Source organism: Geotrypetes seraphini, chromosome 1, assembly GCF_902459505.1.
Source record: "Geotrypetes seraphini chromosome 1, aGeoSer1.1, whole genome shotgun sequence".
In the NCBI taxonomy this organism is placed as follows: Eukaryota; Metazoa; Chordata; class Amphibia; order Gymnophiona; family Dermophiidae; genus Geotrypetes; species Geotrypetes seraphini.
The window spans coordinates 506,346,910-506,373,432 of record NC_047084.1 but is presented as its reverse complement, the minus strand read 5'-3'; the positions used below and the strand labels follow the sequence as shown (position 1 = coordinate 506,373,432).

The 26,523-nt window shown below is 44.6% G+C and overlaps 1 protein-coding gene across 5 annotated transcripts in view; it reads left to right on the top strand.

Moving 5' to 3' along the window:
• FANCC (FA complementation group C) overlaps positions 1-26,523 on the top strand; it is a 344,396-nt gene that overhangs the window by 249,778 nt on the left and 68,095 nt on the right. For all 5 annotated transcript variants that reach the window (XM_033928093.1, XM_033928084.1, XM_033928101.1 and 2 more), the window contains 2 exons: positions 6,638-6,737; positions 14,433-14,508. In XM_033928093.1, the coding sequence (XP_033783984.1) occupies positions 6,638-6,737; positions 14,433-14,508 (176 nt within the window). The remainder of the gene's footprint in view (positions 1-6,637; positions 6,738-14,432; positions 14,509-26,523) is intronic.

The following is a 26,523-nucleotide window of genomic DNA, read 5'->3' as shown; positions in this document are numbered from 1 at the left end:
CATTATAGGAGCAAATAATTGCGTTAATCGCGATTAAAAAATTTCATGCACGCTACGAGCTAAATATTATTTGCAGCCCTCCTTTTTACCAGTAATAATGTCTGTCCAGTGTATACTCAACTACAATGTTGGAGCAGAGTGTCTCAACAGATGTGAAACAAAGTCACACTCTTAGAACTCTCCATGAGAGCTTCTAGTGCTCTGGAGTATCTATCGAAACTCATCAGTGTCTTTGTATGCATTTTATTCTGAGATTCTTTAAAGGTCTTCTAGTCGTTCTCCACTCAAAAATTGCTAACCAACAAACAAACAGGACTCGTATGAATATTCTATTTTGTGAAGTGAAATCCAAAGTAAGCAAGCGTGGTGTTCTCTGGCACTGCTTGCCTGTAGAAATCTACCAGTAACATTAATGTCATCATGACTAAGAGGGGGAGAGGGATTTACCAATGTGGGCTACCATTAAGATATGTTATTTTACTATTAAACCTACGAGTAGTTATTAGTAACTAAGTTGCATAGAATGGAATCTGTACTAAAATAGCAGTTAGTGGTAAAATAACATAGATACATGATGGCAGATAAAGGCCAAATGGCCCATCTAGTCTGCCCATCCGCAGTAACCAACACGTTTTAATGGGAACTCTCATTGATAACTATGCCCCTGAAGACTCCTTCTGATTAATTGCTGGTATATGGTTACACACTCTGATGCAATAGTTTACTGTGGTAGAGTGGCAGTTGTCTTTGATATAGCTACCTTGACCCCCCTGAGCTGTAAGATCTCACAGAATGCAATGAATAAGCTTTAGTTATGTATAACAAAATGATCAATCATGATGTAAACTATTTGACAGTAGTGACCTAATATGAATATCTTCCTTAAACCAATGTAAGATTTGAAAACGCTTGCTGGGGTTCATAGTGAGGGGTGTCATAGGTTATCTTTCCCCTGTTGGGACCCATCAAAGAGGCAGACATACCAGGGTAGACGAGTAAAAACAGGAAGACAACCTGAAAATGATGAAAGCAATCGCTTGGACAGGTTTTCACAAATGCTGCCTACAGCTATTTCACTAACTGAACTTCTTAGTACAGTTTTCTTTTTTTTTTTTTTTATTTATCATTTTATATATAGATACATATACATTACTTGTATAAGAAAATAAAGAGAGAACTTCCACAAGTTTTAAAGGAAAAAATATATCTGGATAATGTCCATTTTCATAATTGAGCCAAAAATTCACTCTTAATTAGTTCACATTCTGGAGGAGAAACAATTCACATTTGTGAGAGATATTTATAATAAGATAGTATCAGTAAACCATATTTGTAGAGTACATCTTCCTCTTACTTTACTTTGGGAGTTATCCTACATTCCCTTCAGAGATATTTGAAGTTGTTATTCCCTTTCCTTCGAGAAAAAATTGTAATTGTGAGGGCTCAAAGAATATATATGAATGTTGATCCAAAAGGATCTTACATTTACAAGGATATCTCAATTGGTATTTGGCCCCCAATTGTATTACAAACTGTTTCAGTTCAAGGAACCTCTTCCGTCTGGTCTGAGTTGCTTTTGAGACGTCTGGAAACATACTGATCTTACTATCCAGAAAGGTCACTTCTTTCAATCTGAAAAACAGTCTAAGAAGTGCCTCTTTGTCTTGTTGAAAGACAAACGCCACCACAAGAGTAGAACGACAGATTACTTCATCCACTGAAGGTTCAAGAACTTCTGTTAAGTTCAAAGGATTAGGAAATTCAGGAGAAACTTCTGTACCTGAAGTTTTCTGTTTTGATACTGGCAAATAATATATCCTATGTAAAGGAGGTAGTCCGGCATCAGGATATTTGAATATTTCTTTTAGGAACTTGTAAAACATTTCCTTAGGCGGTGTTGTTAACACCTTAGGAAAATTAAGGATTCTTAAATTCAACATTTTCATATAATTTTCAAAGTTTTCCATTTTCCTAGTAAACAGTAATCTGTCCTGCAAAATAACAGACTGAGAAGCTTGTAAACTTTGAAATTTCTGATCCAAATTTTGAACCTTTCCTTCCTGATCCTTCAACTCCTCTTGTAATTTGTCCAATCTCCTTTCTTGAAGAGTCACCTGAGGTAGGGTTCCTGCACATAGTTTATACAAAGAGTCTAACACCGTCCAAATAGACTCTAAAGTTATCTCAGCAGGTCTTACCAAAGGAAGGACTGTAGAAACCTGTCCTTCACTCGCTGAAATCTCAGCCACCTCCTCCGATGTAGTTATTCCTGCCGAGAGCACTTGAGGATTAGGCAAGCCCTCCAGCTCCATCGGCGACGCCATCCGTCCCTGTGGAACCGCCGCTATTCCCCCAGTCTCGCGGCTGCAGAGGAGATGGAGGTCCCGCGGGGCTGAGCGAGACTTCGCTCCCGAGAGCCGAAATCTCTCTCCGATTCGGCTCAGCCGGAACGCCCTGTGGCGAAGATGTGAAGAAAGGAGTTATTTCCTCCTGCCTCGTTGAAGCAGATCCCGGCTGCCGGGCTAAAGCAGTCGCTCTGCCTCGTCTTTTTGGCATGTCGCCAGCAAGATTAAGCCCGATACCAGGTAGGAATTTAATTTCGCAGGAGAGCTCAACTCAGCGTCCTCTCTACGACGCGGCCATCTTGTTTTCCCCTCTTAGTACAGTTTTCTTTGCATCAACTTCAAGAAATGGTATATTATTTAAAAAAAAAAAAAAAAAACTATTGCACATTGGCGAAGGAACTAGCATGCTATGATCATACTGTTTAGAAAGTTTATATTTTTGCAAAAGAAAAAATAATATTTTCTACATTCATAGACTGATGTTATTGCCTTCATTTATAATTTTGAAGCAATGTTCAACTTATCTAAAAAGGCACATATGGGACAGGTACAGAGAAATGCTAAGTTCTGAAAAAAATCCACTGATTTGAGACTAAACTTGAGGGAGAGAGGAAGGTAGAGCATAAGCCTGATATCCACTTTATTAAGCATAACCTCAATCTAATATAAGTGATGGCAAAACTAGACAACCTAGACCAGTGTTTTTCAACTTTTTACATCCGTGGACCGGCAGAAATAAAATAATTATTTTGTGGACCGGCAAACTACTAGGACTAAAATTTAAAAACCCCGTTTCCACCCCATCTCTGCGAGCTCGGTCCCCGCAAATCATCTGATCCCATCCACACAAGCCTCAGTTATGATTTTATATTGAATGTATTTTATTAAAGTATAAAAAGAAACAATATTCTGTACAATTGTCATTTTATAAATACAAATAATACAGAGCAAGGATCAACAAAACCCCTGTCTCCCCTTCACGTATATCCTCTCTACTATCAAGAAAACTGAACAAGCCAAATTATTACAGAATGCTACACAGAAATATCATGCTAACAGAATACTGCAGTCACACATGACAGGAATAGTTTTAGGGGAGTGCAACTAGGGCAACTGCCTCCTGGTCAGAGAGCGCCCTAAGCCAGCTGGAAGCTAAAGAAGCACTGCCTGGGCTTTGCAGTCCCCAGTTATGTCTAAAACCAGTTCTAGCAGGATATATATCAAATCTGATATATTCTAATCACAAAATAGAAATAAAATTATTTTTTTCTACCTTTTGTCAACTCTGGATTCTGCTTTCATCTTCTTTTCACTCTTTTCCAGCATCTGCCCTCTCTGTCTCTTCAATCCAGCATCTGCCTCTTCCATCCACTGTCTGTCCTCTCCCCCTTCCATATGGTATCTGTCTTCTTTCTATGCCCCTCTCCCCTTTCCATCCAGCCTGCGCCCCCTCTCTTTTTACATGATTCATTCCAGCTTCACTGCTCTCTTCATTTTTACCTCTCCTACACCATATCTACCATCGTAGTCCCTCTCTGCTTATTTTTCTACTGACCCCTTCCCATCATCAATCTCTCTACTTTCTCATGCCTGTCTCTCCCCTTCCCCTCCTCTAATCTCCCTGCCAGCTGTTTCCTTCCTTTTTTCTTTCTTCCTTCCCTCCTCCTCCTGTCCAGTAACTCTCTTCCCTTCCTCCCCTCCCAGCAGCATCTCTCCTTCTCCTTTCCTCCAGGTCCAATAGCAACTGTCCCTTTTTTTCCCTTGCCCAGCAGCTTCCCAGACTCCTTTCCCCCCTCCCAGCAGCATCTCTCCTTCTCCTTCCCTCCAGGTCCAGTAGCAGCTGTCCCTTTTTTACCCTTGCCCAGCAGCTTCCCAGACTCCTTTCCCTCCTCCCCTCTCAGCAGCGTCTCTCCTTCTCCTTCCCTCCAGGTCCAGTAGCAGCTGTCCCTTTTTTCACCCTTGCCCAGCAGCTTCCCAGACTCCTTTCCCTCCTCCCCTCTCAGCAGCGTCTCTCCTTCTCCTTCCCTCCAGGTCCAGTAGCAGCTGTCCCTTTTTTCCCCTTACCCAGCAGCTTCCCAGACTCCTTTGCCTCCTCTCCTCCCAGCAGCATCTCTCCTTCTTCTTCCCTCCAGGTCCAATAGCAGCTGTCCCTTTTTTCCCTTGCCCAGCAGCTTCCCAGACTCCAATAGTGGCTTTATCCCCTCCCAGCAGCTCTCCTTACTTCCCAGCGCAGTGATTCAGGAAGGCAGCCTCGAGTCCTTTGTTGGGTTGCGCCGCCTCTGAGGAAAGAGGAAATTGCATCATCAGAGGCAGCCGCGACTCAGCAAAAGCCCCAAGGCTGCCTTTCTGAATCGCTGCGCTGGTAAATAAAAGGAGAGCTGCAGAGAGGGGAGAAAGCCACTTTTGGAGTCTGGGAAGCTGCTGGGCAAGGGAAAAAAGGGACAGCTGCTATTGGACCTGTAGGGAATAAGAAGGAGAGATGCTGCTGGGAGGGGAGGAGGGAAAGGAGTCTGGGAAGCTGCTGGGCAAGGGAAAAAAAGGGACAGCTGCTACTGGACCTGGAGGGAAGGAGAAGGAGAGACACTGCTGAGAGGGGAGGAGGGAAAGGAGGCTGTTGGAGGCTCCCCATGATCTCTCCGGCCCGGTGCGGACCAGTTGAAAATAACTCGTTGATCTTGCCGGCCCTACGCGGACCGGCAGAAATTTCCTGCAGACCGGCACCGGTCCACGGACTGGCGGTTGAAGAACAGTGACCTAGACAATCCATACATACACATAGTTTTTATTTATTTTTTATATATATATTTTATGTAATTTACTCACATTATGGACTGTATTTCATTTGTGATTAAGGGAACAAACTACTGTATATACTCAAATATAAGTCGAGATACCCTTTTTTCCAAAAAGAAGGAAAAAAGGTTGATTCAAATATAAGCCAGGGGGAGGTTTAATATTCATGTGCCCTGCCAGAATCTGTAACCAGCCCCCTCACTCCCTGTCAGGCTCTGCACCCAGACTCTCCCTCCCTGCCATTCTCGCCACCCAGTCCCCCCTTCCTGCCCTGCCCAACTCTCCATCCTGTCCCCCTCCCTCCCTCCATCTTGTCCCCCCTCCCTGCCAGGCTCTGCACCTTGTCCCACCTCTCTGCCTTATACCTCTTCTCTCATGATGTCTTGCAGGCTTCCACCAAGCCTGCCGTATGACCTGGTGGTCTAGTGGTAGCCAGGACAGGAGGATTCCTCCCGTCTCCTGTCCTGGCCAAATCTGACAATTTTTATACCTCCCTCCCTCTTCCCCCTCCCAACACCTTTTTGAATTCCTTGTGTTCCAGCGGTGTACCGGGCAGGAGCGAGCTTTCTGCACTCCTGCCCCATGCTGAGCCCCTCCCTAAATGGCTGCCTCGAGTTCTCGCAGCCCAGCAGTGTACCTGGCATGAGTGAATGTTTTACGCTCCTGCCCAGCCCTGAGCCACTTCTTGAATGGCTGCCGCCAGTGTTCACGAGTCCTGTGAGAACTGGTGGCAGCCATTCAGCAAGTGGCTCAGCACCAGGCAGGAGCACAAAAAGCTCATTCCTGCCTGGTACACCGTTGGATTGCAAGAGCTTGCAGCAGCCATCAGAGAGCCTCAGCATGGGGCAGGAGCACGGAAAGCTCGCTCCTGCCCAGTACACCGCTGGACCACCAGGGATTCAAAAAAGTACATGGGAGGAGGTAAAAAAAATTGTTGGAGTTGGCTGGAACAGGGGACGGAAGGGATCCCTCCTGTCCCAGCCCACCAGGCCTGGCTGACCCGAATATAAAACGAGACTCCCATTTTTGGGCCATTTTTTGCCCCCAAAATCTCATCTTATATTTAAGTATATACATTACCATATTTTTGTGACTTGAAAATGTCATTATATTTTTGTCATTATATATTTCTTTCTCCCATTCTTCTCATTTGTTCATCCCTTCCTTCTCATTCTGTCGTTTCCTCCCCTCCCTCTGCTGTTTTCTCCCTCACCCATTCTGTATCCTCAGTTAAGTAAACGTTATTAAAGCCAAATTCTTGTAGAACAAAATGCCTTTACAAACAAACATTTTGTGTTCCCTGCTCCATTTATAGAAGGTGGAAAGAGGTATCTTGCTTTAGAAGGAAACTGTTTCTACAGCTTCCACAATACTATTCTAAGGTCAGATTATAGCTGGAGGCTATACAGAAAAATGCACTGCCTCCCTTTAATTAAAAGTAGCTTGATTGGTAACTTGATAATCCAGCTTGTCACACTTAAAACTTGTCTTTTGTTCAGGAATGCACTTCTGGAAACCAATGGAAGTTCAAAGGTTTTGACCATTATCCAAGTGTTTACGCAGTGTTTTGTTCAAGCACACCAGGAGCATAACAGTCAGGTTAGTAGAACTGTGGGTGGAAAAGAAGTGCATCCTTTTTAAAGGAGAGCCTGTGTTAATGTAAGAAAATAAAGCATAATTACAAAGATAGGTTATTTAAACCCAACTTTCTTTTAATCTTGTTCCAAATCAGCCTTTGAAGGGCCATTCATTAAAGCTTCTCATACTAGCTGTCATGTAACTAGATCAGACATTAAACACATGCAATAAAGGGGTAATTCTGTAACTGGGTGTCTCCATTTACCGTATTTTCGCGGATATAACGCGCGCGTTATACGTGATTTTACGTACCGCGCATACCCCTCGCGCGTTATATGCCTGAGCGCGGTATACAAAAGTTTTTAAACATAGTTCCCACCCCGCCCGACGCCCGATTCACCCCCCCAGCAGGACCGCTCGCACCCCCACCCCGAACGACCGCTCGCACGCGCTCCCACCCGCACCCGCATCCACGATCGGAGCAAGAGGGAGCCCAAGCCCTCTTGCCCGGCCGACTCCCCGACGTCCGATACATCCCCCCCCCCGGCAGGACCACTCGCACCCTCACCCCGAAGGACCGCCGACTCCCCAACAATATCGGGCCAGGAGGGAGCCCAAACCCTCCTGGCCACGGCGACCCCCTAACCCCACCCCGCACTACATTACGGGCAGGAGGGATCCCAGGCCCTCCTGCCCTCGACGCAAACCCCCTCCCCCCAACGACCGCACCCCCCCACAAGAACCTCCGCCCGTCCCCCAGCCGACCCGCGACCCCCCTGGCCGACCCCCACGACACCCCCACCCGCCTTCCCCGTACTTTGTGTAGTTGGGCCAGAAGGGAGCCCAAACCCTCCTGGCCACGGCGACCCCCTAACCCCACCCCGCACTACATTACGGGCAGGAGGGATCCCAGGCCCTCCTGCCCTCGACGGAAACCCCCCTCCCTCCAACGACCGCCCCCCCCAAGAACCTCCGACCGACCCGCGACCCCCCTGGCCGACCCCCCCACCCCCCTTCCCCGTACCTTTGGAAGTTGGCCGGACAGACGGGAGCCAAACCCGCCTGTCCGGCAGGCAGCCAACGAAGGAATGAGGCCGGATTGGCCCATCCGTCCTAAAGCTCCGCCTACTGGTGGGGCCTAAGGCGCGTGGGCCAATCAGAATAGGCCCTGGAGCCTTAGGTCCCACCTGGGGGCGCGGCCTGAGGCACATGGGCCAAACCCGACCATGTGTCTCAGGCCGCGCCCCCAGGTGGGACCTAAGGCTCCAGGGCCTATTCTGATTGGCCCACGCGCCTTAGGCCCCACCAGTAGGCGGAGCTTTAGGACGGATGGGCCAATCCGGCCTCATTCCTTCGTTGGCTGCCTGCCGGACAGGCGGGTTTGGCTCCCGTCTGTCCGGCCAACTTCCAAAGGTACGGGGAAGGGGGGTGGGGGGGTCGGCCAGGGGGGTCGCGGGTCGGTCGGAGGTTCTTGGGGGGGGGCGGTCGTTGGAGGGAGGGGGGTTTGCGTCGAGGGCAGGAGGGCCTGGGATCCCTCCTGCCCGTAATGTAGTGCGGGGTGGGGTTAGGGGGTCGCCGTGGCCAGGAGGATTTGGGCTCCCTCCTGGCCCAATATTGTCGGGGAGTCGGCGGTCCTTCGGGGTGGGGGTGCGAGTGGTCCTGCCGAGGGGGGAGAAGAATCGGACGTCGAGGGGGGGCATCAGGCTTTCAGGATGGGGACAGGACTTCAAGGGGGGACAGGCAGATCTTCAAGGGGGACAGGCAGACCTTCAAGGGGGGACAGGACTTCAAGGGGGACAGGCACGGAGAGGCGGGGCAGTGCACCGAAAGTCAGGGCGGGTGAACGGTGAGTCGGGGCAAACAGAGGAGAGTCGGGGCAGTGCACCGAAAGTCAGGGTGAGTCGGGGCAACCAGATGAGAGTCGGGGAGGGCGAAAGGAGAGTCGGGGTGGCCAGAGGAGAGTCGGGGAGAGCGAAAGGAGAGTCGGGGTGGCCAGAGGAGAGTCGGGCAGCATGCGCGTTATATGCCTGAGCGCGGTATAGAAAAGTTTTTGTACATATCATCGTGATTTCTGCGCGCTATACCCCTGTGCGCGTTTTACAATGGTGCGCGTTATATCCGCGAAAATACGGTAGATGCTCCAAGGTTGCTTGGTAAGAGCCTATCCGTTAATGGAACTGAGGTGCCTACTCGATGTCATGCCAAAAATATTCAGTTCTCGCACTCAGTTCATCTGTACATGTGGTGTGAGTAAAGAGACTTAAATATGGCCTGCCTTACAGTATTCTGTAAGTTTTGCACCTAAGTGGGAGCCCTGCCCTTGTTCTTCCCTCGTGTATACCCCTTTGTGAGCTAGTATTCTAAATCTTTATGCACATACCCTCAGATTCTATATATGGCAACTAAAGTTGCATGCACAAATCGTGCACATTGGGGCTGATTCTATAAATAGGCATCCTGATTATAGGCAGCCAATCAGGATGCATATTTAAAAAAAAAAAAATCCCCAAAGCAGGATGCTTATACTGCAGGCGTTTGTCGCGGGGATAGGGAGATGTGTAGGGACACTTAAGCTCGCCCAATGCTGGGCATGGGCATGGTTTCGAAAGGAAGTGGCCTTGGGCGAGCTTAAGCGGCCCTAGGCATCTCACTAGGGCCACGACAGACGCCTACAGTGTAGGCATCCTGCCTTGGGGAATTTTATTTTATTTTTTTTAAACGTGCATCTCGATTGGCTGCCTATAATCAGGATGCTTATTTATAGAATCAGCCCCAATGTGCACAGATTTGTGCATGCAACTTTAGTTGCCATATATAGAATCTGAGGGTATGTGCATAAATATTTAGAATACTACGCCTACATTTCAAATGTTAAAGTAGACGCGGTCGGCTGAGCTGATCACGGCAATGGAATCCTGATCATCTGAGCCAGCAGGCCTCCCCAAAGCCACGGCTCAGCTGATTGAGGGATTCCCTTGCTGCGATCAGCTGAGGGCAAGGGTTCCCTCAATCAGGCAGGCGCGATTCTGTAACCAGCGCCAGTGACATGAGTGCCGGTTAGAGAATCGGGAAGGGGGGGTTGGGGGTAAGGTGGCATGTTTTTAAAAACAATGCGATTCTGTATAGGATGCTGGTGTGCTATTTTCAGCCACTTGTTAAGCGACCGCTGAGACTGGCGCCATATACAGAATCAGCCCCCTTGCCAATTTGCATGCACAATTAATTGGTCAACATGCCAGTCAGTGCCAATAATTGCCTTTTAACAAGCAGTTATCAGCACTAATTCAATTTATGCATACAACTTGCTAAGAATATTCTATAAAGTTGTAAGCGTAAATTCTACCATGCAGATCTCAAAAGGGAATGTAGCCAAGGGAGGGGCATGGGTATGTCATAGGTACGCACTGTTATAGAATACGCTCTATCTGCACCTAAGTTAGGTGAGGGTGGGTATTTACACCAGGTCTTGGTTGGCATAAATGGCTGTTTCTAAATTTAATTGTGGGAATAGACGCGATGCATATTCTATAAACTGCACCTAACTCGAGGTGTGGTTTATAGAATAGCACTAAGTTCAGTTTTTCAGTGCCATATATAGAATTTGGTCCATAATGCGTGATTAAATGTTTGTGTCTAGGTATAGAATTGCACTTTAAGTGGGAGGGTAGATCATGGCTATCATCTGATTTTGTACAAGGAATGAACAACTTATATTAGTGTCCCCATGTGGCTACTTCAGAATACTTGAATACACACAAAAGCGAAAGTAAGAAGGAGGTTGGGAACTACAAACTGGTTGGTCAGACCTCAATGGTGGATAAGTTAATGGAAATACTTCTAAAACAGAGGGATAGTGTGATTTTCTAGAATCCAGTGGATTGCAAGACCCAAGACAGCACTGAACATGTGTGGCATTTACTGTCAATACTACTTTGTGAAATTCACGCAGACAACATCTTTATGATTTATATTGATTGTCACTTGTTTGAGGTTTCACATCAGATACCTTTGTAATATAATCCATTGATATTATTTATTAACATTTGCTTGGGCTGGCATGTTAAATTCCTTTAGATATTGTTGATTCCTGTCACAGGCATTCCTGCTGAAAAAATGGCATCGTGTTGAATTCCTATTTTTATCTGTTGGAATATTTCTTGTTTTTTTGATTTGAGAGCATCATTGCTTACAGGCTGAACTTTCAATAAACTTTTACATATGCATATTTCCATCTTGTGGGATCCTCTTTTTCGGGGTCTCTTTTTTTTTGGTGTTCACCCTGTTTGTTCTTCTGTATTCAAATATCCTCATAGTGGAACTGTTCTCTTTGTTTTGTTGTTATCTACTGTATGATGTTGCAGAATGACATACTGAAGCTTCAAAACAGCATTAAGGGCTGCTTATTTGAGACTTTTGCATGCAGCTGTATTCAGGTACAATACATTAGCAGTTGGTTCCAAGTCAACCCAGGACTCCCTTTTCTATTGGCAATGTGAACAGTGATATTCAGCAGCACTGTACCAAAAATCTTGTGGTTGCTGGCAACCATAAAATGACTTGCCTTTCTCTCACCTGTTCCCTCCAGAGACAGAGGAAATGCTGGATGGAAGTTGTGGGTGAGAGAAAGTGAGGGAGAAAATGGTGGTTGAACGAGAGAGACAGAAAATGCTGCATGAAAGGGGTGGATGAAAGGAAATGCTGGATACAACGGGTAGGTGAGCAAGTGAGAGAAATACTAGATGGAAGGAATATTTCCTCCCTCCCTCACTCTCTCTCACCCTCAACTTCCATCCAGCATTTTTTCTTTCACCTATCTCTTCTGTCCAGCATTTCCTCTTTCTCTCTCTCTCACCCATCTCTTCCATCTAGCATTACCTCTCTCTCTTTCTTTTTCTCTCACCCATCCCTTCTGTCCAGCATTTCCTCTCTCTCTCACCCATCCCTTCTTTCCAGCATTTCCTCTCTCTTTCACCCATCCCTTCCTTCCAGCATTTCCTCGCTCTCTCACATCATCCCTTCTGTCCAGCATCTCTCTCTCTCTCCTGTCCCTTTTATCCTGCATTACCTCTCTCTCTCACCCATCCCTTCTATCCTGCATTACCTCTCTCACCCATCCCTTCTGTCCAGCATATCATCTCTCCCTCTCACCCAACTCTTCCATCCAGCATTACTTCTCTCTCTCTCCCATCCCTTCCAGCCAGCATTACCTCTCTCTCTCTCTCACCTATCCCTTCCATCCAGCATTACCTCTCTCTCTATTTCTCTCTCTCACCTATCCCTTCCATCCAGCATTACCTCTCTCTCTATTTCTCTCTCTCACCTATCCCTTCCATCCAGCATTACCTCTCTCTCTATTTTTCTCTCTCACCTATCCCTTTCATCCAACATTTCCTATCTCTCTCTTACCCATCCTTCCATCCAGCATTTCCTCTCTCTCTTTCTCTCTCTCACCCTTCCATCCAGCATCTCTCTCTCTCTCCCATCCCTTCCATCCAGCATTACCTCTCTCACCCATCCATCCCTTCCATCCAGCATTTCCTCTTTCTCTCTCTCACCCATCCCTTCTGTCCAGCATCTTTCTCTCTCTCACCCATCCCTTCCGTCCAGCATTACCTCCCCCTCTCTCTCTTTCTTTCTGTCTCTCTCACCCATCCCTTCCATCCAGCATTTTCTCTCTCTCAATTCAAACCAGCATTTTCTTTCTCTCACCCACCCCTTCCATCCAACATTTTGTCTCTCTCTTTTCTCGCTCACCCATCCCTTCCATCCAGCATTTTCTCTCTCTCCCATCTATTCCACCCAGCATTACCTCTCTCTCTTTCTCTCTCTCCCCCACCCATCCCTTCCATCCAGCATTATCTCTCTCTCTCACCCATCTCTTCCATCCAACATTTCCTCTCTCTCCCTTTCACTCAACCCTTTTGTCCAGCATCTCTCTCTCTCTCATACTTTCCTTCCATCCAGCATCTCTCTCTCTCTCCCCATCCCTTCCATCCAGCATCTCTCTCTCTCTCTCCCCATCCCTTCCATTCAGCATTAACTCTCTCTCACCCATCCCTTCCATCCAGCATTACCTTTCTTTCTCTCTCATCCATCCCTTCCATCCATCCTTTCTCTCTCTTTCTCCCATCCCTTCTGTCCTGTATTTCCTCTTTCTCTCTCCCATCCCTACCATCCAGAATTACCTCTCTCTCTTTCTCTCTCTGTCACCCATCCCTTCCATCCAGCATTTCCTCTCTCTCTCTCACCCATCCCTTCCATCCAACATATCCTCTCTCACCCATCCCTTCCATCCAGCATATCCTCTCTCTCACTCATCCCTTCCATCTAGCATATCCTCTCTCACCCATCCCTTTCATAATTCAAAAAATTTATCTAGATATCATAACACCTCCCTATGTCTATCCCCTCTCTTGTAAATTTCCCTTCAAAGGCTCTACCACTCTTGTAATTTTCCCTTCAAAGCCTCAATCATGTAAACAGCACCCAAAATTATAATTTCATGGAAATGTCCAGTTATCTTCTTTTGTAATCCGCCTAGAACTGCAAGGTACTGGTGGAATAGAAGTCACTAATGTAATGTAATATCATCTCTCTCACCCATCCCTTCATCCAGCATATCCTCTCTCTCTCACCCATCCCTTCCATCCAGCATATCCCCTCTCTCTCTCTCTCTCTCTCTCTCTCTCTCACCCTCTCACCTACTCCTTCCATCTGGTATTTCCTCTCTCTCTCACTCACATTTGCAATTATATACTTTAACAAGATTTTTGATAGCTTGATATGGTGATGCATCTCCTTAATGCCTGATTTCTCATTGTTTAGTTTATAAAGTAATCAAGGATCATGTGAGGTTGGTACAGTTTAGTTTTCTACAGTTCAACATAAGAGTTTTAATGGTTTGAATTTACAGTTTTCATAACTAGTCTCTCAAGTGGTACTTGGAAAGCTTACAGCAATGCACTTGTAAATTGAGCACAAACCTGGTTTTCTTGTACAGAAGAGTTAGTTGGATCCAGGAGTGTGATTGAAATAATGCATATGGGGAAGGCTATACAAGCAGCCAGACTTTTCAAGTGTCAAATAATGCAAGAGAAACTGATTGTTATAACTAACATCTGTGGTGGTCCGTTCATGAAAACTGACACATAACCAACAAAAGTCTGCAAGAAAACTCAACACACTTTAGACCCCATTGAGATGTGCTAGAAGAATGACACTTTTCATGATCTAAATGTGATATTTATTGTGGAATATATCTGAATGACTTTTTTTGGAGCCCAGAAGATTTTTCTTGAGCTGAAAGAATTGCCTGATTGATCATAGTAAAATTGGGAGGTTTTATTTAGACTAAATATCCTGCTTTTCTCAGATCAGAACCTAACATATCTCACCAGGAACTGCTGTTCTCTGCTCTTGAATGATTTAAATGTCATAGAAAAATGTACCTTCATTTGGTTGCTGATTACTGTTTAATTAATTAGGATTTAGCTCACACTTATTAGACGCCTGTCTCTGAGGTGCTTAATTTACTGTCAGAAAAAGCTTATTAATTCATTTTAACTAGATTGTTATAGCTTTGTTGAATGTGGAGTGAACCTGAGTTAGAGTGGGTCAAAATTAAAGGGATGATAGGTAAGCTCCACATCTAGACAGAACCAAGTAATGCCTTGGAAAACAAAATATTTAAATAAAGAGCCTTTTTGTTTGTTTTAGCATAAGCTGCCACTGAAGACTTACTTTCTACATAATCATCCATTACTAGTGATGGCTCTTCTCAAGCATCCTCTAGGTAAGTCCTACATAGCCATGAATCAGTATTTGCAATATAGAGTAACAAAACTTTGACTTTGTTTCCTCTTTGACTGCACAACAAAGTGGCAATAAATTCTGCATTTGTTTCCTCTTTGACTGCACAACAAAGTGGCTATAAATTCTGACCAAATTTGAATATAATTCTTGCTTCGACTGGTAGCCAGTGCAGTTTTTTTTAGATATGGGGAGATGTGGTCGGATTTTTTCAGGCCGAAAATCAGCCTTATCGCCATGTTTTGGATCGCCCTTAGTCTTTAGGTAAATTATATTGCAGTAGTCCAGAGAGCCTAGAAGTAGAGATTGAACCAACAGTCTGAACGCTGCGAAGTCAAAGTAGGGTTTTAGAGTGCGTAGTTTCCATAGTAGGCGGCAGCATTTGTTGATTAAGATGTTGATGTGAGCGTCAAGGGTGAGATGTTGGTCGATGGTGACACCTAGGATTTTTATGGTAAGATTGATTGGGAAGTTGTTGCCGTTCAGAGTGATTGAAAAGTTGATGGTTTTGTTTGACGGGATGCCAACTCTTCAATCACTCTGAATGGCAGCAACTTCCCAATCAATCCTACCATAAAAATCCTAGGTTCTATCCAGTCTTTGGGCTCCTGGCTTTACTGACTGGAAATTAGTCAAATTTACTGAAAATTGGATTTCACTACTGTTACTTCAGTTAGTGAAGGGGTGTCTGGCTGAGCGGTGCCAGCTTTGGGGGTTATACATTGCCCCCCCCCCAGGCTCCTACCTTCCCCCCCTCCGATGTTTGAGGGTTCTATGGTCTCTGTATTTTTTCTTCTTTCCCAGTTGGTTAAAAAAAAAGAGACCATTTAGGAGTAGTGTTTTGCACTATCTTTCTCTTTCACACTACAACTACTGTCCCTGCAAACTGTGAGTATATATTCTTTTTATATTGTGCACGGGTGTTCAGCACGTGAGTTCTATGAGTATGGTGTGCATTTTTCATGTGCGCTTTTTATTTGTGTGGTCATGGCCAAAGAGGGTATTAAGTGGTGTTTGTGCTGTGGAAAGCGGTGTTCGCCATTGGGCCTCTGCATGGCGGGCTGCTCGGATGGTGCCCTCATGAAATCCAATATGGTGGCGGGGGCAGTGTGGTTTCCTGTGCGCCAGAGGCAGTTTCGTTTGTTCTGAATTCAGCGGGCTTCAGGTTCGTCGGGTCATGGACAGTAATTAGGAGCAGATATGGATGCAAGCAGAGTGTCTATGGAGCTGGGCTCACCGGATCCGGCGCTTCTACACACTGGTTCTTTGGCAATAGTGTTTTCCCCAGAGTGTGTTATTGATGCATCAGGCTTTTCTTATGTGCAGATCCGCTGCGGTTCCATCCTGGATGTGTTTCCAGGACGATTGCCTTTTAATGGACCACCTCGGGACAGCTGGGTTTAGGGCTCAGAGTGCTCAAAGATGCAAGATGGAAACCACGGCGGCAGTATACCATGGTGGATGGGGATTTGTAGGATCTGCATAATTTGGACATAGGGGAGTCTCGGTCGAGTGAGGCAGATATGCCCCTTTCAGTTCTGGGCGCACAGCGGCATTCGGAGGCATAAAAAGTCCCTTGACACGTCCAGAAAGTCGATTTGCTTATCGGTACTTGGATGACCTGTATTTTAGCGATACTAAATGGCAAGAAGGTTTTCCATCTAAGAGGTGTACCTGCAATTCAGTTCTCTATCTCCACCTGCTGGTAGAGAGCTTTGATGAAGACATTTTTGCAGAGAGAAAGGGACACATTCTGTGAAATATGTGGGTATGGCAGAGAAAGAGAATGGAAGAAATGACAAGGCATCCTGGATGAAACTTAAACGTTGTGAGTTAGACAATGTGAAAACAGGTATAAGTGCAAAAAAGGTATCCAAAGTGACTAGATAACCACTGCATAGACAAAGTAAAGACCCACACACACTCTCCCAGTGTTCACTGATCCCCTCACACTCCCTCAAAGATCAGAATAAAAAAGTACATACCTGTCTCCAGAACATCAGCACCTGGTATAGGAAAGCCTAGTAGAGCTGCACACAGGTGTCTTAAATAGTCTGGGGGATGGGCTAGTGAACCATAGAGAGGAGAACCCAGGCCCATAAGCCAGTCTAACCACTACATTTATGGTGAAACCCCCCCCCAACCCTACTCTACTACCATATAGGTGCTGCCTGCAACCATAAGGGCTATTGGGGTTGTAGACAGGTGGGTATAATGGATTTTTGGGGGGCTCATCTTAATCTTTAAAGGAGTTCTGGTGAGATATTTATCTGGCACCCTTTTTGTGAAGTTCACAGCAGCGCTGTTGCCATATCTGGGTGGCAAGATTGGCCCCTCCTATGTCCAAATGGTCTTGTTCTGGGCATTTGAGACTTGGATTAAATTTTGGTCAAAAATGTGGTATAAAGAACAATAATAGCCTGAATGTCCAGAAAGACAATTTTCAAAAATGGGCATTTTTCCACTGCCAACTTTGGGCGTCTTGTGCTATATGCCCAAATTGGACTTAGACGTATGTTTTGATTATGCCCCTCCATGCTTGTTGAATACCGCTTAGCACCCAGCTGGCACTTACATACATATGGCGTTTACATTTAGGTGTTAAGATATATTATGAGGAAAATGCATTAGGTCGAGTTTTCTTCAAACAGAAAAAAGAGAAGACTAAACAAAGATATTTACATGAGCCAGGTCACCCTGCTGCTTCTGTTGTCTGGCTCAATTGAATTTGGCAGGTTTGCCAGAGTCATCAGTTCACAATAACTTTCTTAAATAGCTTGCTTCAAAGTAACTTTTATTTGAAGATGAACATTTTAATCTTTCACAATTTCCTCAGTGCTTGAAACAATTTTCGTACTCTTCTGAAACCAGCATTCACGCCTGCAGTATCATGACCTATCAATAGAGAGATACAGATGAGAAGTGAAGATGACCTGATTAAAACAAAATGAATCACAAATTTTCTTACTAATGGTTTGTGGTTGCATTTACTTTATTGAGATCCACTAAGCACTTTTTCAAGGTCTTCACATACTCTTTTTGCTAAGGAAATGGCAAGTGAATAAACTCAGAAAAATCCTTTCCCAGAAATTGAATACTTTTCTCTTTTCCAGTGTTTATGTTTATTTAAGATTTGATATACCACACCTGCATTTTACTGACTTAAGCGGTTTACAATGTGTCAAACTAAAATGAAATTAGGTACTTGAGAAAAACTTCCCTATCTGTCCCGAAGGCTCACAATCTAGCTAAAGTACCTGATAAACTAAAAATAAGTAATAACATATAATACATTTTCAAGATCAAAAATCAAAGAAATAGAAATAATGAAAGAAGATAAAAAATTAAAAATAAAATAAAACAAATTTAAGAGATAGAAAAGTCTCTGAAGCGGCCTGATAGCAAACAGTCATATTTTAGTGCAGGTCTTAATACAACTCCCGGCACAGCACACTTCACAGATCCTTCACTGGCAGAGCTTGAAAGCATCAAAGAAATTAACATTTCTAAAACATATCCACTAAAACTGTTATATGAAATAAATAAATCCAGATCAACACGAATCAGTACAAATTAATACAAATTAATGCAGATTGTGGTCCCCATTCCATTATTCAATTTGGGAGAGCCATTTGAAAAAAATGTGCTTTTAGATGTCTCTTAAAATTTTGAAATGATTCTTCCTTCCTTATCTCTACTGGTAAATTGTTCCACAATATTGGAACTAAGTAGAAAAATGCTGAGGCAAGGTGAGCCTTTGAAATATGGGGAACAGCTACTCTATTCTCATTTAAAGATCTCAATGAGCAACTAACATAGGGCTCCTTTTACTAGGGCTTTAACGCACGGAATAGCGTGCGCTACATTGTCGCAGTAATTTCCTGCGTGCACTAAAAACACTAGCACACCTTAGTAAAAGGAGCCCATAGTAACATAGTAGATGACGGCAGATAAAGACCCAAATGGACCATCCAGTCTGCCCAACCTGATTCAATCTAAAAATTAGATATGTAAAATAACACTAGATTAGAGAGGTATAATGGTTGTAGCTCAAATAATGCCCTGTGTGCCAGCATCAGGATTTTAAATTTAATTCTAAATATCATTGGTAAACAATGGAATTTCAGATATAATGGAATTACATGATCATAGATGTGTGCGCGACCTAACAGCTGAATTGCCGCATTTTGTACTGTTTGTAAACATTTCAGTTGCCCAACTGTTATTCCCGCATATACCAAGTTGCCATAATCCAATTTAAATAGAAGAAAGCATGGATTAAAGTATGTAACGATTTCTCATCCAGGAAATCTCAAATACCTCTAAGCTGTCTTAATGCCCCAAATCCTTTTGCAACTGTAGATGAAACCTGCTTCTCAAAATTCAAATGACGGTCAATTATAATTCCCAAATACTTAAAACTATCTACTGTCTCTATATGCTGCTGGTGTAGTGAAAGATCTAGTTGTGGTGTTACCTTGTCACCGGAAATACAACATGCTACTTTTTTTGACATATTCAATACTAGTCAGTGTTCCCCCAACCATTCTTCTGTCCTATCCAAACCATCCAAAAGAGGGCTCAAATCCAATGTTGAAGGGGATAAATCAAATACTAACAAAATATCATCTGCATAGATATATGTACTGTATAATTCCTGAATTCGTCTTGCAAGAGGACTCAAAAATATATTAACCAGAATAGGTGAAAGGGTTGAGCCTTTTGGTACCCCACAGTCCAATAATCTATCTCTGAATGTTGACCCATCCGTAACTACGATCCCAGAGAAAGGCTGCAAATTAATCCCAAACCACTCCTATCTCAAGGAACAAATTCCAACAGAAGTTCATGGTCAACTAGATCAAATGTTGAGCTCAGATCTAAAGATATTACCATAGCGAAGTTCCCGTGATCCAAGATAGAGTGAACTTCACTAAGGAAACCTGCTAAAACTGTCTCAGTACTGTATATACTTCAAAATCCTGCCTGTCTTGGATTTAGAACCTTTGTTGACTCGATATAAGAGACCAATTGCTCTAAAACTATCCGCTCTGTCAGTTTTGCTAAAAAGCAAAGATTTGAAACTGGCCTATAACTAGCTGGATTAAATATATCTAGATCTTTGTTCTTCAAAATAGATTTAATAACTGCCTTTTTCCAGCATACTGGGACCTCACCCTTATTTAAACTGTTATGTATCATATTTAAAGCCAAAGCCGATAGCCCATGTCTACAGCACGATAGCCATTATGACGGGATGAGATCTATCTCACAAAAAGTAACATGCATTTTACTCAAAGTTTTCTCTAGTTTTGTCAACGTAAGCAGTTGAAAAGTTGACCAGTTTGATTTTCCTAGTTTTATACTATCCTCGTTTGATTCATCCCCATCTAACTCAACATTATTTGATATTCCATTTTTTCCCCTTGACCATAAAAATAAGAACATAAGCATTGCCCCTGCCGGGTCAGACCAGGGGTCCATCGTGCCCGGCAGTCCACTCCCGCGGCGGCCCCCCAGGTCCATGGCCTGTAAGTGCTTCTAACCTAAAACGTTCATACCCTATTCGTCTAATGTCCTGTAAGTAACCCTCTATCTGTACCCTGCAATCCCCTTCGCTTCCAGGAAGTCATCCAGTCCCTTTTTGAACCCCAATATTGTACTCTGTCCTATCACCTCTCCTGGAAGCGCGTTCCAGGTGTCCACCACCCGCTGAGTGAAGAAGAACTTCCTTGCATTCGTTTTGAATCTCTCAGTTTTTCTGAATGACCTCTTGTTTTTGTTGTCCCCGCTAGTCTAAAGAATCTGTCCCTCTTCACCTTCTCTATGCCTTTCATGATTTTATAAGTTTCTATCATTTTCCCTCTCAGTCTCCGCTTTTCCAGGGTAAAGAGCCCCAGTTTGTCCAACCTTTCAGCATATGAAAGGTTCTCCATGCTCTTTATCATCCTTGTTGCTCTCCTCTGGACCTTCTCGAGTATCACCATGTCCTTCTTAAGCTACGGCGACCAGTATTGGACACAGTACTTCAGATGTGGGCGCACCATTGCTCGAAACAGTGGCAGGATAACTTCCTTCATTCTGGTAGTGATACCTTTTTTGATAATGCCCAACATTCTGTTCGCTTTCTTTGAGGCCGCTGCACATTGTGCCGCCGGCTTCATTGTTTTATCACCAATACCCCCAGGTCTTTTTCTAGGTTGCCTTCCCCCAGTACCCTCCCTCCCATCGTATAGCTGTACATGTGCAAGACCTTACATTTCTCCACATTGAAGCTCATCTGCCATCTTTTTGCCCACTCACTCAGTTTGTTCAGGTCGCTCTGCAGTTCTTTGCATTCCTCAACAGTTCTGACCCTGCTGGAGAGCTTTGTGTCGTCCGCGAACTTGATAACTTTGCACTTCGTCCCCGTTTCCAGATCATTAATAAATATATTGAACAGCAGCGGTCCCAGCACTGACCCCTGCGGGACACCACTCATGACCCCTTTCCAGTCAGAGTAGTGTCCCTTTACTCCTACCCTCTGCTTCCTGTCCGCCAGCCAATTTTTGATCCATCTGTGCATGTCCCCTTCCACCCCATGGCTCCACAGTTTCTTCAATAGGCGCTCATGGGGAACCTTGTCGAAGGCTTTTTAGAAATCCAGATATACGATGTCTATGGGGTCATCTTGGTCCAATTGTTTGCTTATCCCCTCAAAGAAATGCAGTAGATTCGTTTGGCATGATCGTCCTTTACAGAAACCTGGCTTGTTCCCATCAGATTATTTCTTTCTATATGCTCATTGATACCTTCCCTGATCAGTGATTCAGCCATCTTCCCCGGAACTGAGGTTAAGCTCACCAGTCTGTAGTTCCCCGGGTCGCCTCTCGATCCTTTTTTGAAGATCGGTGTAACATTTGCTATCCTCCAGTCCTCCAAGATTACCCCAGTTCTCAAAGATAGGTTGCAAATATGCCGCACTAACTCCGCTAATTCGTCTCTGAGCTCTTTCAGTATTCTCAGGTGGATCCTGTCTGGGCCCAGAGAATCTATCTGCCTGAGAACGTCTTCGAGGCTAACCTCCATGCATGATAATTTTCCCTCTTGATCCCCCTTGAAGATTTTTTCCGATTCCGGCACATTGGATGGGTCTTCTTTTGTAAAGACCGACGAGAAGAACTTGTTTAGTCTATCAGCCACCTCTTTTTCCTCTTTCACTTGTCGACGATGTCCTTCGTTCTTACCCCTGATAGACAGGTCACTAGCTGATCCTCTCTCCCTCCTGCTATGTGACTGTCTACTTGCCTTAGGATTGAGTCTCCCACCAGGATTGCAGATTTCCCTTTTTTCAGCCTCCGTTGCAGTCGCAGGTCTGTGTCCTTGGTGTTCTTCGTTTCTTCTCACTCTAGGCACTGATAGTGTCTCGCCTTTTCCTTCAGCAAAGTTCCTCCGTGGGTATCCTCTACCTTGGTGTCAGATGTTTCTTGTCCACCGCTCTGTGTGTCTTCCTTGTTTCTGCGCTTCTCATGTTCCTGTTCTTCCACTCTCCTGTAGACATCTTCGATGAACTTCTCGAGCTCCCTGACTTGTTCCTCGATGCACCTCTCTTGCATGGGGTCTTCGGCTGTCTGGAAGGGGTCTTCTGAGATGTAGAGTCCCTCCAGCTCCTGGATCCTGAGCTTCAGACGACTAACTTCGCTCTTCAGGCTCTTCGGTTCCTGACATCGTCCGCACACATACGACTGCCTCCCGGAGGGGAGGTAGTCATACATGTGGCAGTCCATGCAGTACACTGGGAAGCTCATCTTCTGGGTTCCTTCATAGTAACATAGTAACATAGTAACATAGTAGATGACGGCAGATAAAGACCCGAATGGTCCATCCAGTCTGCCCAACCTGATTCAATTTAAATTATTATTTTTTTTTTTTTTTTCTTCTTAGCTATTTCTGGGCGAGAATCCAAAGCTTTACCCGGTACTGTGCTTGGGTTCCAACTGCCGAAATCTCTGTTAACACCTACTCCAGCCCATCTACACCCTCCCAGCCATTGAAGCCCTCTCCAGCCCATCCTCCCCCAAACGGCCATATACAGACACAGACCGTGCAAGTCTGCCCAGTACTGGACTTAGTTCAATCTTTAATATTATTTTCTGATTCTAAATCTTCTGTGTTCATCCCACGCTTCTTTGAACTCAGTCACAGTTTTACTCTCCACCACCTCTCTCGGGAGCGCATTCCAGGCATCCACCACCCTCTCCGTAAAGTAGAATTTCCTAACATTGCCCCTGAATCTACCACCCCTCAACCTCAAATTATGTCCTCTGGTTTTACCATTTTCCTTTCTCTGGAAAAGATTTTGTTCTACGTTAATACCCTTTAAGTATTTGAACGTCTGAATCATATCTCCCCTGTCTCTCCTTTCCTCTAGGGTATACATATTCAGGGCTTCCAGTCTCTCCTCATACGTCTTCTGGCGCAAGCCTCCTATCATTTTCGTCGCCCTCCTCTGGACCGCCTCAAGGCTTCCATTCTTGTCTGCCCTCTAGGAGTCCTGGTGCTCTTTGCTAGAATGTTCACTCCTGTGCCTGGCTCTTCCTTACCTTTTTCGTCCTCTGCTTCCCTTTGCTTTTGCGTGTGTGTTGTTTGCCTCTTGTATGCCTTCTGTGCCTGCCTTCTCCTTTTGCTCGTGTATTTTGTGTTCTCTCTTGAGTCCGCCTTTCCTAGTCCTGCTGTGCTTGTTGCTTTCTTTGTGTTTGTATGTGTGTGTGCTACCTCTACTTTGTCTTCTACCCCTACTTCTGTTCTTCAGTGCCTTCCTTGCCTGCTGTTTCCCTTTGTGTGTGATCCCCCCCTGGGCCTACTCCTTCCTTTTCTTCTGTGTTTGCTGCCCCTTTGCCTTTTTTTTTTTTTTTTGCTTGTATGTGTATACTTCCTTACCTTGCTTTCTTCCTTTCTTGGGGTCCTTGGATGTAGCGACCCAGCCCTTCTTAAGGCCCTTCTTAAGGCGCTCTCGCTAAGACGAACGCCTTTGCCTTCACCGCGCGCCGAACGGCTGCGTGCCGTTGGCTCCCTCCCTTTTAAGGGGGAGTCCGGGCGATGACGCTGCACTGACGCGGTGGGGGTAAAATTTAGAATGAAAGGGGAACACTGAAATCTCAGGGTATGATTTATAATTTATATGTTCCGTGACTTTTCATATTCAAGTCACAATTTTAAGAAAAATTTAACTGGGTAACTCTGTAACTACCCCTGTAAAATCAGGAACTGAATGCATTGCTCTCCTCCTCCACTAGTAAAATTACCCATGCCATAGGTGGGGGTGAATCTAACAGAATATGCATGGAGGTTTTGCATATAATTTATGGCACAGCTTTGGATTTGCCTACTGGTGCTAAAGTACCTGTTGCACTAGTTTACGCCCCTATTTCATAAGGAAACTCCAAGTTTACTTTCCCTTTGAAAATTCATTGACGAACTGCTACTGCAAACACACAGGCCTGCAAGCTTCATACACATTTTAAAAATTGACCCTACTGCTCCTGTTTCCAGGGAATTGAGTTAATATAGAATAAACTTATGCTATTGTTTAGGCTACCTGTTGGGCATGCTAAATTATTCACTTGTAGAAACCACCTTATACAGTATATAAAATTGGTGCTCTGAGCATTGGTTTCTACACACTCAGTAGCAAGCTCATTTTCTAGGACTCTGAGGTATTATACTCTAAAACTGTTTTAGCATATGGTTGCAAGAATACTTTGTTCACTATGCATCAAAATATGCTCTACTGTGAGTTAATCACAACTCTAAAAAAGGAAAGAAAAGTTAATATTTGACCATTTATGTCCCTGAAACCATTTATAAAAGCAGGAAAATGCTCCAGTATTCACCTGAAAGGATTTTGATGTAATCCCTTGGTTCTGAAGATACAATCGACCGCTGGCACCATGTCTTATGGTTTCACAAAGTTGAAATCTCCTGTTTCTTTCTCCAAGTGTATTTCTGACTGCCTTGGTTGTGACTATTTAAAATAAAGTTTAACTTTGTATGTACAGTAGAGCTCAGGACTCTCACACAACCGGCGAAAAAATCACCAGTGTTAAAAAAAAAAAAATTGTCCCCTAAGCACCAGTAGCAGCATCCTGAGCTGTAAATCCTCCCTCTCTCAAGCCCCAAGCAGCTACAACCCCCCCCCCCTCCCTCTCACCTCGAAGCACCAGTGTGGCAGAGGTCCTGAGCTGCAAAGCCCTCCTTCCTCCCTCAAGCACCAAAGTGGCAGAAGCAGTTGGTGGTTCTGAGCCACAAACTTCCTCCCTCCCTCCTTCCCTCTCTGTCTTATTTACCCAAAATGCAGCAGTCAGGAGGCAGCCTCAAAACAGGCTGCTCACGGCCAGCCCCGCAAGGCCTTTCCTCTGACAAGACACTTCTGAAGCATCAGAGGAAAGGCCTTGCCAGGGATTGTCGTGAGCAACCTGTTTTGCGGCTGCCTCCTGCTGACCACTGCGCTTCAGATAAGGAAGAGAGAGTGGGAGGGAGGGAGCGAGGGGGTTTGCAGCTCAGGACCACCACCTGCTTCTGCCACTTCCGGGCTTGAGGGAGGTCCTTGTTTGGTTTGATATGCACTCTTATTTTATAATAATGTACCCCGTTTTAAAGTGTACATCGCTTAGAAGTATTATAAGCGATATAATCAAATTTTAAATAAACCTGAAACCAGGACTTTGCAGCTCAGGACCACTGCCGCGCTGGTGCTTTAGGGTGAGAGGGAAGGGAGAATTGAGAGTGTGTTAAACCTAACACACTCTCAATTAACCATAAAACCAGATAACTGAAATTCTAGTAATTAGACTCTAGTAATTAGATTCTAGAAATTAAACTGCACCACTATAAACACAGTGCTCTTAAAAAAAAACAACCAAATCTCTTGTATTTATGATGTCATTGTTTTAATGTATGGTTCCGTGTAGAGAAGCACACATTCCATTTGCTGGATCAGAGTTCGTTTTGTTATCTTCATAGGGAAGCTTAGTTTCAGTGCACACCTTGAAATCTGCCCACTGCCTGCATAGCAAGTCAAATCATATATCAATTTTGACAATTGGCATCTGCTCACTAAATGAAAACACCCTGGAATGTATCTTTTTGTTGTTCTTTTCAACCCAGTACATTGGAAAGAATTATGCATAAGAGGTTGAGAATATCTGTCTTTCTGGGGACAAAATACCGCTTTCTAAACTTGCAACATGCAGATACTATTAAACTGCCTCACAGACTTGCAACGTCCAAATACTGTCCAGCCAGCTGCCTCAGGGCTAAGACTTATTATCTTCAACACTCAACTTTTGTGCTTATCGATGCTACAAAGCTAACTTTCTCTGGAAACAAATTCTATAGATTAATTACATGTTGAGTGAAGACACATTTTCTCTGGTTTGTTTTAAATCTACTACTTAGTAGCTTCATCACAATTCTCCTAGTCCTAGTATTTTTGTAAGAAGTAAACAAGCGATTCACACCTTCCCTTTCCACTCCACTCAGTATTTTATAGACCTTAAGCAAGAAGGGACAGGCGACCACGGCCGCTATACTTATTGCAGCAGGGAGATCCCTCAGGTCAGGGGCCAGCACTGTTGTACCAGGGTCTGTAGCAGGCTCATTATTTGCACAAGGATCTTCTTGTGTGTCCTGAGCTGCAACAAGTTCCTGTGTATGACAGAGACTTGCTGCAGGATGGGCGCAGGGTGGTTGGCCCCAGAACTAGGGGACTCCAGGTGCTCACTGTCAAGCAAGACTGAAAATGAATATCCTAATGTGATTACATAATTTTCAATGTACTTCTTGCGCTCAAGCAAATCAACTCCAGGGACAGGGAGCTCAATCTCCTTCAGCCCCACCCCCCCTTATGCACCTACCCCATATTCCCCACCAACCATATCACTCATGTTGTTATTCTCTTATGTTAATGAACAGTACATGCAGTGCTGTTTCTCAAGGGTATCAAGTGCATTAGTTCCAT